Here is a 14,168-nt window from a genome sequence, read left to right as displayed (position 1 = left end):
CGAATTATCTACAGAGCTGAGAAACAAAAGCAGATCATCCATCAATTATGCAGTGTCACACCCTTCTTCACTACCATGCTGTCAACGGTTTCATCTTCTGCCTTTTCAGTAAACCAAATTGCCTCATTCCAGCTAGCAGGTACCTAGCCTAGATGTGTCCACATGTGACATCTGTCACCAAAGCAGTAATACTTTGAATCGGTTACTTCTGATGGAAAATTGTGTGTCGTTCCACTTTGTTCTTCCCTCCCTAACAAACAGCTGATTGTTGTGATCACCAATATTCTGACAAAGCTTTACATGCACAGGTCTGGCTGCTAGCTACATAAATATATATAAAGCAGAGAATGTGCTTGAAAAATTATGCCTAGGTCTTCAAGGCAGCATAGTAAAGGTAAAGGGACCCCTGACCATTAGGTCCAGTTGTGGCCGACTCTGGGGTTGTGGCACTGATCTTGCTTTATTGGCTGAGGGAGCCGGCGTACAGCTTCCAGGTCATGTGGCATGACTAAGCCGCTTCTAGCGAACCAGAGCAGTGCACAGAAACACCGTTTACCTTCCCGCCGGAGCAGTACCTACTTATCTACTTGCACTTCGTGCTTTCGAACTGCTAGGTTGGCAGGAGCAGGGACCAAGCAATGGGAGCTCACCCCATTGCAGGGATTCAAACAGCTGACCTTCTGATCGGCAAGTCCTAGGTTTTGTGGTTTAGACCACAGCGCATCCGTGTCCCTTCAAGGCAGCATAAGCAAGGAAAAAATGGCTAGTATCATACTATCCTATATCCTCTGCTTCACTCATGGCCTTCAGTGTTATAAAGTAAAACAAGGGACTCAGAGAAGCCACTAAGGCAAGACTGTTGCAAACCAGTTTCTGTTCTCTGTTGCCGAAATAGGAATCTGGATTGTGGCTTATTTTTTTTATTTTTTTATTTTGAAATGGATGGAAAACATTTAACACACACACACACACTTCGCTTACAATAAAGGCAATTGTAAATATACTCTTAACATGTTTCCTGGCAAGTAAATCCTGTTCTCTCCAACAAGGCTTCCCTCTCAAGCATGTTTGCATAGGACTGCAGCCTAAGGCTATGATTACAAGGAAGCTACTATCAAACAACAGACTTTTAAAATCCAGCTGTGACAGGAAAAACTATTACTTTTTTAAGGCAGAATAAATGAGAAACACAATCCTGTATCATATAGCTTTTGGAGCTTCTCTGTTGTTTTTTTTAATTACAGAATTAGATAAAACCCTAATAAATTATATCATTCTATGGAAGGTTAGCCACTGCTTTTTAAGTGTTTCCAAACAAAATAGCATCATTGATTGCTTAAAGGACACCTGCTTACTGGATGTTCTTCTAAGAACATTTATTAATGCCAGACTGTTTTAGGAAACATAAGAGGATTGATCAGGTGAGAGCAGTGTTATGGACTGTTTTGTACAAAATACACAGGATTGTATCCAATACTGTGTAAGTGGTGTTCTTCTCATGCAATAGGACTTTTGCTTCCTCTCATCTCCTCTCCTCTCCTGACATGCCCCAAAACCTGCTGTGGAGGTGAAAGTTTCATTGCACAAGTCTGTTGCATGGGCGGAACAGAAGCATTGGATAAAAACCACAGAATTATACACCAAAAGCAATACTAGTATATTGACTATACAGAAATCCTGCAAATTGCCTTCCTAGGACCAATCCTACTATTAGGCTGAATAACCCACAGCAAGCAGATGCTGGTGGGACAGCAGCAGGGCACCAGACATTATTCCTGAGCTCGCTTGCCATTTCCCTCTCTTGGAAGACAAAGCTGTGTGTGCTACACATGTTGTGAATGCCCAAAACTAGCCTGTTATGTTCACTTCTCCATTGCCAATGTTGAAGTAAGATTCAATGGCCAGCCTAGTCACTTTCTGTACATGGAACAGAATAGGTGCCATCTTGTCCTTTGTTCCTCGGGCATTTTGGGCTGGGCTTGATCCTATCTGATCTCAAATACTACCTTCAAATATGGAAAACTCACATACTATAGCTGTTCTTTTGATACTGACCGCATATAGGCCCATTCAAGCTGAATTTGTTGTGCGGAGTTTGTGAAGTGTGACTTTTAATACAAAATACAGACCTTCATGTTGTAAAATACAACATTTATAAAATTGAGCAATTATTATATTAATTTATTAATAAGAAAAACTTTGGGGGAAATTTCAGATACTTATATTTTGCATCTGCAGCGTAAAGAAAAACAAACTTGTGACATAAACTGCAGTTAAATAGATTGCAATTTGAATAATTATATACATTTATATTTCAAAATGGAGAAATACATGTGGGAAGTTTCTAAATATTTGCACCCTATTTCACACCAGTATATCAGCTTTGCTCAGTACACAGACTTGGAACACTGGGAAGATACGGTACATACAGGGCTTTTTTTTTTTCTAGAAAAAGAGGTGCTAGAACCAAAGTTGTTGAATTTGCCCCACCACCAAGGCAAAATAATATGAACTGCCACCTTACGCCACTGACTGCCACGTTGCTCCAATCACCGTGCCGCCCACCACCTCCAAAACACAGTCCCAAGTGCCATGATAGGGAACAGCACCACAATACCAAAAAGGTGTTGGAATGCAACCAGTAAGTGATGGAATGCGCAAAAGAGGTGCCAGAACTCAGTTCCGGTGACTTCTGGCTTTAAAAAAGTATGATCCTTTTCCAGGATCATCAAACAAATCTATATTCTCTGATGTGGATGAGAGGGACCTATTATACTAAAAAAAAAAAGTTTCCCACTGAAGTTAACAGAATCTGTTTTCTTTTGAATACAGTTGAGAGAGAAAAACATTTCATCCATTTGATCTTTTCAACATTGCTCAGGTATATGTCAAAAAACTAATTACTTAAATCTTCTCAAGAGATGGGAACTATTAAGATAGTTCTAACAACTACATCTTATGTTTCCTATAAAAGAGAAAGTATAATTCAAAATTTATCAGTTTAGTCATCTATGCAAAAAAAAATGTCTTTCAACTCTACAATTCTATGATTTTTCTGACTTGGTTATATGTACACTACTCACCATTTCTCAGTTTTTAAGAGCCACTGAACATGATGCTACTTTAGAATTAGTTGGGAAGATTCAGTATAATGTTATGTCATTAAGTGCAGCACGTAAGCCTGCACACACAAAAAGTGTTTTAACTTCCAATATTAAAAATAGTAATTCTAAATCTATGTAGTTTTACTGACAGTATCAGACAATGGCTGATATTCCCAGTAAATAATAAACTCCACAACTTGAGAAGATTCTGAAGCAAATGCTTGCAATTTCTGATCTGGCAAATTCTGATCTGGCAAATTCTGAGGAGTTTTGCTAAAATGAGGTTTGCTCCTGACTTCAGTTGTCTGCACTATACAGTACAGTAAGTCACATATGCATTTTTCATTTTGTGCTTGTAGAAAGCATATTTCTAGCTATGTATCTTTAGGAAGAGGAAGAAATAGAGGCAAAGATATTGAAGGGGAAAGTGCTAATTTAAATAAATATTTCCCATAGGAAATGGGTTTTTTAAAGAGTTTTAATTTATGCCAAGAATTATGTCAAACCAAAACTGTATTTCATAAGACAACTGCCGTATTTTTAACTCTATAAGACGCACTAGACCATAAGATGCACCTAGTTTTTGGAGGAGGAAAACAAGAAAAAAAATATTCTGCTTTTGCTGTGCAGTGATCCCTCCTGCCTTTCTGGCTTCTGGGATAGCTGCGCAGCCTGCATTCGCTCCATAAGACGCACACACATTTCCCCTTACTTTTTAGGAGGGAAAAAATGAGTCTTATAGAGCAAAAAATATGGTAATATCTTTTCCAAAATAATATACTGCAAATCAAGTTTGAAGAAGTACCTTTCCAGAAGGTAATTCACTATCTCTGATGATGATGATGATGATGGCTTTTTCTTACCTTCCGCAGAAAGACCTTGGACATTTACTCCTCTGGCTGCCAGAAAGTTAAGGCAGACATCAACATTCTCAATCTGCAAAATGAACATGAAATAGCAAAGCAGTTAAAGGCTATTTTGCAAGATGGACTTGAATGCAGCAAAGGGAGGGGGGAGAGAAATGAATACTTTGCATTCATCACATACTCCAGTTCTTTAGTAAAGTTTAACAAGAATGATTACTGTTAATTGGTCAGCTGCTATAAAAGCTTTCATTGTCCACTTTGGTGCTTAAAAACAATTCATAAAAGCTTGATCCAGAATGGCACACTGACAAATCAGCAACCCACCTACTTACCATAAAACTGGATTCTGTACACAAAAATAAGCAACAATGGACAATACTGCAGCGTGTGTACAAAGTCGTGGGTGAACAGATGATTCAATGACAATGTGTCAAGAGCAAAATGGATAAAATGGGTTGTAAAACGTATGGGATAAGGTGTGATATCAGAACACATTATTTACTAAGCTTTGTGAGCAAGCTTTGTATGTGTTATTATTTAAACTACCGTATTTTTCGCCCTATAGGACGCACTTTTTCCCCTCCAACAATGAAGGGGAAATCTGGGTGCGTCCTATGGGGCGAATGCAGGCTTTCACTGAAGCTTGGAGAGCGAGAGGAGTCGGTGCGCACCGACCCCTCTCACTCTCCAGGCTTCAGGAAGACATCCGCAGCCTGCCGCCCGGCGTGAGGGGCGCCCTGAAGCAGAGCGTCCCTCGTGCCGGGCAGACATCCGCAGCGTGGGGAGCCCTGCGGGGAACTCTTGCAGGGCTCCCCACGGTGTGGATGTCTGCCCAGCGCGAGGGACGCTCTGCTTCAGGGCGCCTGAATATATATATTGAATATATATATTCAATATATAATATTGAACTGGTGCACAAGGCGCTAAGAGGAAGCTTGACGCAATGTGCAGTGGTATAAATAGGTCCCCCAGCTGCAAATTCTCGCAACCCCATTGGCCAGAATTACCCTAGCAACCGAGGGACCCAATCGGGTTGTAGTGGCTATCCAAACGGTCCCACCCACACAAACGGTGAGGTCAGTCTTAGTGATTTTACCGCAACACGTGCCCTCCATGAAGAGGACACAATTTTTCATAAAGTTCCAGGTTCATTCTAGGCTTATCTACCACTTGTGTGAAAGTTTATCAACTTACATATTTGTGAAGCATAGCTATTTCAAAGGGAAATGATGAAGGAACAAATGACTTCTGAAAAGTATTATTTTAATTATAGAATTCCCCCGCCCAATCAATCCAATCCTCCACCAGAAGCTCCTTTAAACACTTGGGCTATTCCCTCCATCCCCAACAGCTCAGAGTAAACTGTATGCCAAAAGTCTAGAAGGCTATATTATATGCTGGAAAGAACACACTAAGTTACTGCAATGAAAAACAAACATTTATCAAAGTAGTTCTTCATGTAGGATGTGAAACAGCGTCCAAAGGACAACTATCATCTGTTAGGGCAAGGGTGAAAACATCTCTTCCATGTATGTTTTGCTAAGACCAACAAAATGTAAATAATATAATAGCTAACACATTAAACTAAACATATTGGTCTATATTTTAATGACACTTTCATATAAAACTGGACTAACTTCACTGAAGTAAATATGCAGAATTCAAAATTACCCTGCTGCCTGCAAAGTCTGAAGTGTCATTTGATAGAATGTTAAATGATATTTACTGGAGATAATTGTATAAGCACAAAACTGGTATTTTTTTACATAAAAAAAATCAAAACTGAACTTGCTATGAATATCTTCATTTATATGAAGAAATACTTCCACACAGTAATTAATGGCATCATTGCTATTTGCAGAGCTGGTTGCAAAGAAAAAGAAAGTTCTGTGAAGAAGTTTGGACACTTCTGTAAACATATTTCCTGTGTTAAGCATCAATTTATTCAAAAACAAAATTGCCTTTTAATGCACATATGGTTACCGAATAATACAGGGGTTTTTTTGCAGCAGGTTGCTGACACAACAATAGAAGGGGCAAGAAAAAAGCAGATTAATTAATCCTTTTTGAACAATTTGTTTACTGTTTCTAGATTCTTGAGTGTGAAGTCATGTTATCAGTATAAGGACTTACACATGTCCATGGTGTTATTACATCTGCATTTGCTGAATAAAACAAACTAGTGCGGCTTAACAGGTAGTTCAAATCCCACCCCAGCCATGAATTCACTATTTCATCAAAAGCAAACCACTAATCCTTTTTGCTCTCAGGCCTCATTAGCAATATGAGGATAACCACAGTGACCTTCCCTAACAGTATCTTGCAAAGATCACCAAGATAATGTATAAGAACTACACTGAACGCTTGAAATGTGCTACATAAATGCTGTTAGAAGATCCAACATGACACTGGGTAATAAATTAGTGGGGTTATTTTTCACTTTCATTTCCACTCAGTAATAAAAAAAAACACTTCAAAGTTTAACCATTTTGAAGCTTTCATTGTGTACATAAACAGTGCTTTAATTACCTTCTCTTTTGCCTTGGCAAACCACAATTATTCTTTGAACTCAGACCCCAGCAGCCCTAAACACATTTTATTCAAACTTACAAACAGATGAAAATAATTTAAATTTTGCAGTTGCAGAAGTCTGAATAGACTTTATCCAGCTTCTAAGCTCTCCATACTGTTTCAATCAGAGCTAGCTAGAATGGGTCTCTGAAATCAATGTTTACTAAAGAAGCAAATTTCAGGGTTAATGTAGTATACAGTACAGTTTTACTTCCTACTAGTACTTCTTAGTAATACTTGTCTATATTGTTGGGTTTTACATAAGGCAGGATAGTCACTGTGTCAACATAACACAAAACAACAAATATGCTCCATTAAAAAAAAAAAAAAGTCGTACAATGTACCTAGTGTATGCATCTCTATCCTGGGATTGGCCAATCCATCCTCTGTAATCTCACTGAATTCTGTGATAAACTGCTGTGAGCAAAGCAAATATTACGAGAATTGTGGTTTATGCAATATTAAAGCAACAAATCTTACAAGTACTGAATAAAAGATGTGTGTGAAAAGTTCAGAAAGGGCTGTAACTAAAGCAAAAAACTAAAACAATATAAAAAAGAAAGGCAAGTCCAATGTACCCAATGGAAATTTTAAAAGGCAAATAGGGTTGAGACTCACAAAACAGTTAAGTACCTGTTATGAGAGACAGGAGTACTATGTTCATCACAGCTCTTTCCTACTAAGTTCACTAGTGAGAGCTGAGGGTGCCATGTGTCTAAAACTTTGAGAGAAATATGAAGGAATTTGGAATCTAGATTGAAGGTTTAATATTCTTTTGGGACCCAGTTTATTTCTTTTAAAAAAGAACTTAATAGTTGTAGTATAAATATAGAAGATTGTTATAGTTGTTCAAGGGATTAGGACTATGGCTGGAAGAGATTAGATGCAGCAACCATATTGAATCTGACCATAAAGGTAAAGCTACCCCTGACCGTTAGGTCCAGTCACGGACGACTCTGGGGTTACATGTTCATCTCACTCTATAGGCCGAGGGAGCTGGTGTTTGTCCGCAGACAGCTTCTGAGTCATGTGGCCAGCATGATTAAGCTGCAGCGCACAGAAACACTGTTTACCTTTCCGCCGGAGCGGTACCTATTTATCTACTTGCGCTTGATGTGCTTTTGAACTGCTAGGTGGGCAGGAGCTGGGACCGAACAACAGGAGCTCACCCCTGTTGCAGGGATTCGAACCACCAACCTACCAATAGGTAATTAGAAAGACAATAGGCAATTAGGAAGACAACAAGCTGTTTACTACCTACAGATTGTCCCATTATGTAAAAATATTAGCAATGCACATTCCGAATTCATCCCTGTGAAGCAAAAGGTTAATTTCCCCCTTTTGAGGTGCTTGAATGGAATACAAGGTGAGTATTTCATACAGTATCTTAATATTTTACAAAAGAAAAATTGCAAATCAAAATTTAGTTTGAGCATATGTCATTATCCAGTAATTGCAAGTAAATAAATTTACATGAATAATTCAATTGTTGGATAGAAACTCACCACTGGCTTATATTAAAAATGTATATTCTTTATCATTGATTTTCGTATTACTAAGAGTTGCTTTCATCTCCTTCCTCTGGCAGATTGCACCTTCTCTGCTTCCAAACATAATGAATTATAGCATGTACATAGGATAATTAATGATGACTAATACAACTATATATTATTCCTTCCTTTCCCTGAGATTAATCAGTTCCATAAATATGACAATCTGCCAGATTCTCAAGCCTTTACTAAAGAAATTATACTGGTGAGAGCCCAGAATCCTAAGCATGCTTAGAGAAGTATTTTATTTAAAGAAATGAGGGACACTTCTAAGGAAATGTGACAACGATTAACGATTAAAAGATAGATTTGTTATGTTTCTGTGTTTTTGCATCCATTGCCAAAAGTAGATTTAAAAGCCCCAAAGATTGATGAAGAGCTTGGATGCTGGACAAGATGTCTGTACACACACACACACACACACACACACACACACACACACACACACACAACTTCCACCCTACAATAATGCTGCTTCTTTCTTTCTTTTTTTCTTTTTTAAAAAATCAGCGTTCATTTATGAAGTTGTGATATGGAGTCTGTTAAACTCATTTGGGGAGTGTGCAGTCTTTTCTTGGGGAATTCTAAGCACAATATCCTCAAATTGGATAGAAAGGGTATTTGACATGAAATATTCACAGAGACAAATAAAGGCTTTCCATCGATCATATGCACTTTTGTTACCTGCTTGTCTTTTCCAGTTTCTCTGCGTATTCAACTTTTAAGAGATTCTTGACTAATCTTAACTCATGGTCCTGAGGTCTGGGGCTGAGATCCAACAGAAAATGCCACTGGCAAAACACAGGAGGCTATTTTGACTCAACAGGAGGTGACCTGTGTCACCTCTCATGCCTGTCTGGAGAGGTCCCCAACACTTTGAAGCACATTTTCAGAGTGTACAAGGGACTGCTGGGGGAAAGGGAATCAAAGGGAATCAACCACCCTCCTTCTGCAAGTGTGAACATCCGGGGATGGGGGTGGGAGATACTGCAGCAAGCGTAAGTCTAGTTAGGATCCAAGCTATCGTACCAAAGGGCAGAAGTACAGTGGTACCTCGGGTTACATACGCTTCAGGTTACATATGCTTCAGGTTACAGACTCCGCTAACCCAGAAATAGTGCTTCAGGTTAAGAACTTTGCTTCAGGATGAGAACAGAAATCGTGCAGCGGCGGCACAGTGGCGGCAGGAGGCCCCATTAGCTAAAGTGGTGCTTCAGGTTAAGAACAGTTTCAGGTTAAGAACGGACCTCCAGAACGAATCAAGTTCTTAACCCGAGGTACCACTGTACATGTTATGAAGCTCCATTATTTCATAATGCTAATGTGGAAAGCGATGCTTAATCCCTTTGTGTGTCATATGGCAGCCATTATTCCTCCATCTCTAGGTGTGTGAATTGAAGTGAATACTCAAGTACAGTGGTACCTCAGTTTATGAACTTAATCTCTTCCGGAAGTCTGTTCTTAAACTGAAATCATTTCCCTAATGAGGCCTTCCACTGCTGGTGCCCTTCCACCATTCAGATCACTTGTACCCAATTAAGATTGTCTTCCATGAATATGATCTTAACAGTGTGCATGTCCTTAAGTGACTGTTGTTCAGACTGGCTATTTTACAACAGGGTTTGCTAAACTGTGGCACTTCAGATGTTGCTGAACTCCCATTATCCCTGGCTCCTGTTTTAAAGTCCTTTGTGAAATGAAATATCTTCCCTTACACTCCTTGGGGTTCTTGCCCTTGTGTATGCCTGACTGATTATACCCCATTTGCCTCCAGCATACTGATTTAACCAAAAAACCTTTCCCCTGTCTTTGCGTAACCTTTTCTGTCCTTGGATATAAGTGATTCCCCCACCTTTCCTTCACCTTTTTCAGTCTTCTGCTTCTCTTTATATCTTTCTGAAGCTGTGAGACACATGCAGAAGAGAATTATAATTTCCTAGGAGGAAAATCAGCAAGGCAGTCAACCATCTTAAGCACTCACTACATCAATGAGATTCCCCCCCCCCCATTGTTATGTAGACCTCCTGGGTGCATGTTATCAGCTTATAAAGTTTGCTAAGTCAGTCAGATTTCCAGACAAGGTTAAGTATTTTTGAGTATTTGCAGCAGATAAACCTAAAACTCAGCATGACCAAGTAACAAGGAAGCAGGTATACAAACGACAGCTATGCATGATATGTTGATGAAATATTTCTGCTTAGAAACAAATAACACCAGGTATGCAGAACTCCTTCTGGGCAGGCTTTTTTGAGGAAATGATACTGAACAAGAGATTAAATGCTATCCCAAGGCCAGCAGCAAAGATGAATAGATACTGCTGTGAAATGTCACAGTTTGCTAACAGAACTTAGAATGCCCTACTTGATGGAAAGCCCAAGGCTATTAGTTGTTGTTGTTGGTGGTGGTGGTGAGGAGTTATATGTCGAAGGACAGAGAAACATTTAAAATTGGTGGTTTTAAAAACTGCAGTCTTCAGCTGCTGGGGTTGACACACCACCACTGAAAAATAAGCGATTGTGGCAAAAGGGGGGGGGTGAGACTAGGGTCCAGTTTTGGAACTTTCATCTCAGTCTAACTCACAATTAGACAATGTGGTTCAACAATCTCAAGCATCCGCTAAATCTCTTCTGGTAGTGGAATCCCCCAATCCTCCAGAGCAAATCTGGGGACAGCAGGGAGCATACAAGGGGAGGAGGGGGAATTCTCATTGCACCAGCAGGAATCCTTGCACTGACTTCCACCGGAACAAGAGGTTAGCACAATATGGTGCATGAGAAACTGCCTTATACTCATGCAGACAATTGGTTTATCTAGCTTTATATTCTACACCAAGGGTTGTCAACTTGGTTCCTACTAGTGGGCGTTTCAGGATTCTAGGTGGGCGGTAGGGGGTTCTACATCACAAGCTGAATCCTCTTTCTACTGAGCACTGGTGGGCGGTAAGGAAATTTTACCATCAAGAAAGATGCATTAGTGGGCAGTAAGTATAAAAAGGTTGACTACCCCATTCTACACAGACAGGATTTCAGACTGAAGACTTTCCCAGCCCTACCTGGAGATTCCAGGAATTGAAACAGTGGTCTTCTTGACTAAGAAGCCTGTGCTCTAAAGGAAACTGCAGAAGAGGGTGGAATGATGGGACGTTGCTGTGCCATGAATGCATTAAAAAGTAAAGGGACCCCTGACCATTAAGTCCAGTCGTGGATGACTCTGGGGTTGTGGCGCTCATCTTGCTTTATCGGCTGAGGGAGCCAGCGTACAGCTTCCGGGTCATGTGGCCAGCATGACTAAGCTGCTTCTGGCAAACCAGAGCAGCGCACGGAAACGCTGTTTACCTTCCCGCTGGAGCGGTACCTATTTATCTACTTGCACTTTGACATGCTTTCAAACTGCTAGGTTCGCAGGAGCAGGGACCAAGCAACGGGAGCTCACCCCATCACGGGGATTCGAACCGCCGACCTTCTGATCGGCAAGTCCTAGGCTCTGTGGTTTAACCCACAGCGCCACCCACGTCCCTACCTATTTATCTACTTGCACTTTGATGTGCTTTCGAACTGCTAGGTTGGCAGGAGCTGGGACCGAGCAACAGGAGCTCACCCGGCCACGGGGATTTGAACCGCCGACTGCTTAGCCTCTAAGCTTCTTTCTCCTAGGCTGTTGATGGTGGTCTGTTCCTGTTTGTTGCTACTGCCAACAGAGAAAGTGGAAGTGCTTAAGTCAGCATTCATGTAGTAATATATCTTATTTGAATAAACCTGAGTTGTTTGGTGCCTGCTGCTTCAAGCATTTTGTTTCTTATGAGTCAGGCCTCTTAAGGTCTAGGCAGATAAATTGCAAGTCAAATCAAGACCCTGGTTTCTGTTCCTTGGGAATACGGTAGCTATTTGTTTCATAGTTGTATCATTGTATCATTTATCCCAAGTCCAGCTTACACTTGGTTCTGAATTTCAGTTTAATAATACACATTGAAGGGGGGGGGAGTTTATATAATATTGCTATTGATGTTATTTTAAGCGGTGGGTAGCATTCTGCACATTCTTTGTATCTTTAGCATGCTAAAACGTTTCCTTTCAAACAATCATATAAATAGACTTTGATGAATCCGACATATTTTTCTAATCCTTCTATTACCCTGAAAGAAATTTATTCATTCCTGCAACAAACAGGTGTGCCTAGAATATTTCTTAGAGTCAACTACTGTCTTGGTATGTTTACAAGGCCAACTAACAGAGTTTGATTATAGCATACTTTTGTGCTCAGATAAACACATTCGGAAAACAAACTGTGTAATTGTGAATAGTTTGCTGTATTTTTGTTACAAGGCACACCAATTTTACTAAATCACATTACTGACAGCGGAATGCAATGCAACCAATACAGGCCCAATTCACTAGCAATGTACGTAAATTATATTTTTATTATTTATTACATTTGTATACTGCCCTTCATCTAAAGACGCCAAGGCAGTTCACAAAATAAAACACAAAAGGAGAATACAAAATATACATGATAAAGCAAAAACAAACCCATAACCCCCCACTTCCACAAACACAATTAAAAGTCATATAATGTTGATCAGTTGTACACCCAGTTAAAGAGAAATACTTCACCTAAAGATATGTAATGAAGGCACCAGCCAAAGCTCCCTGAAGAGAGCATCCCACAAATGGGGAGCAAACACAGAAAAGGCCCATTCTCATGTTGTCACCCTCCAGAGCTCTTGGGTAAGTTCATATGGAGAGAGGTAGTCCTTGAGGTACTGCAGTCCTAAGCTACTGTAATTGGTTGCCAGTGCAGTCAAGCCAGATCCTTAACCTCTGCTGCCTTGTGGGATATCTTTAGGAGAAGAAAAGGCTAAGGAGTAAACTCTACACAAATCTGGATTAGAGTCCCTAAGATGGTTAGATGGTGCCTTGTACGCTTCCTTCCAGCAACTCCTGCAGCCAAGTTGATGCCAAACATATTGCTCTGCTTTCCGCTGGACCACATCAGTGACACTGGGGATGGGGTCTTGTCATATGGGCATCCCAGGACGTCCATACACACTGCCCTGGCTTGTGCCCCAGAGAGGTCACTTTGGTGCTGCTAACACAGCAAAAGCAACACAGTAGGCAGCAGTAATGAGCTACCAGCCACTGTGATTCTCTAGCAGTTTGACTTCACCCCCAGAGGTACACTCCATTGTCTCCCGAGAAAGACAGATGCCAACAAAATGAGGAGAGCGCTGCCTATGTGGTCTATCTGTTACCACCTAAGATAGCCTGCTGTTCTCGGATACAGTGGAATATTATGTCCCATCAACAGTTTTAAAGAAAGATTTAAATGCCAGTCCTGTTGGCTTTTGTTCACGAAATTTGAGGGGAGCCATCTTGTCCTCTAACCCATGCAGCAAATGCCTTGGGCTTCTCCCCTGCCTGCCATGAGGGAAAATAGGCATTTTAATCTTCAGAATTTATTTCTTTGTTGGTATAAATTAGCTTCTTCAGAAAGGCACCGTCAATATCATAAGAATGTTTATAGATTTGGTCATTTCACATTTAATCTGCAGGGCTTTGAAGATTTGACTAATCTGAAGCTAAACATTTCCTTTTAAAAACAAAGTTGTACAACTATGACTAACCTAACTGCTAGCCTTGACAACATCCCTTTAATAAGAAGCAGACTGGCTGCCTAGAGGCCTCGCTAGAACTTTTAACAATTTCCAGATTTTGAAATATTTCACAGAAAACTAAGATTCTAATTATTGACCATTAAAAATATAAAGAATTTAAAAGTAATATTGCATATTAAATTGCTCTATACGTTTTTGTTTTCTCATTTCTCCCCCACTCCTCCAAACCCATTGCCTGAAAGCTATTACCGGTAAATCAAAACAATTTCCCATTAAAATTTAACTGGGCCAAACTTAAGAGATCGTTCACTTTCATGGGTGGTCACAATATTAATCACTTTGGGGGCATGCTACCTTTTACCATCCTTGTCTTTCTGCTGACTTATTCTGTGGTGATAAAAGCCAACAGCTTTTAATCTCTGATCTTAGCACTAGGACCCCACAGTGCTACGTCTACTGTATTTTA

General features: G+C 40.1%; 1 protein-coding gene across 11 annotated transcripts in view; it reads right to left on the bottom strand.

The window, feature by feature from the left end:
* The window catches only part of NAV3 (neuron navigator 3), a 424,678-nt gene that overhangs the window by 151,872 nt on the left and 258,638 nt on the right, over nt 1–14,168 (bottom strand). For all 11 annotated transcript variants that reach the window (XM_053405009.1, XM_053405010.1, XM_053405000.1 and 8 more), the window contains one exon: nt 3,968–4,040. In XM_053405009.1, coding sequence (XP_053260984.1) covers nt 3,968–4,040 — 73 coding nt within the window. The remainder of the gene's footprint in view (nt 1–3,967; nt 4,041–14,168) is intronic.

The sequence above is a fragment of the Podarcis raffonei genome, chromosome 10 (assembly GCF_027172205.1).
Source record: "Podarcis raffonei isolate rPodRaf1 chromosome 10, rPodRaf1.pri, whole genome shotgun sequence".
Classification (NCBI taxonomy): Eukaryota; Metazoa; Chordata; class Lepidosauria; order Squamata; family Lacertidae; genus Podarcis; species Podarcis raffonei.
Note: the sequence above shows the minus strand (reverse complement) of the source record. Positions and strands in the feature narration are given on the sequence as shown.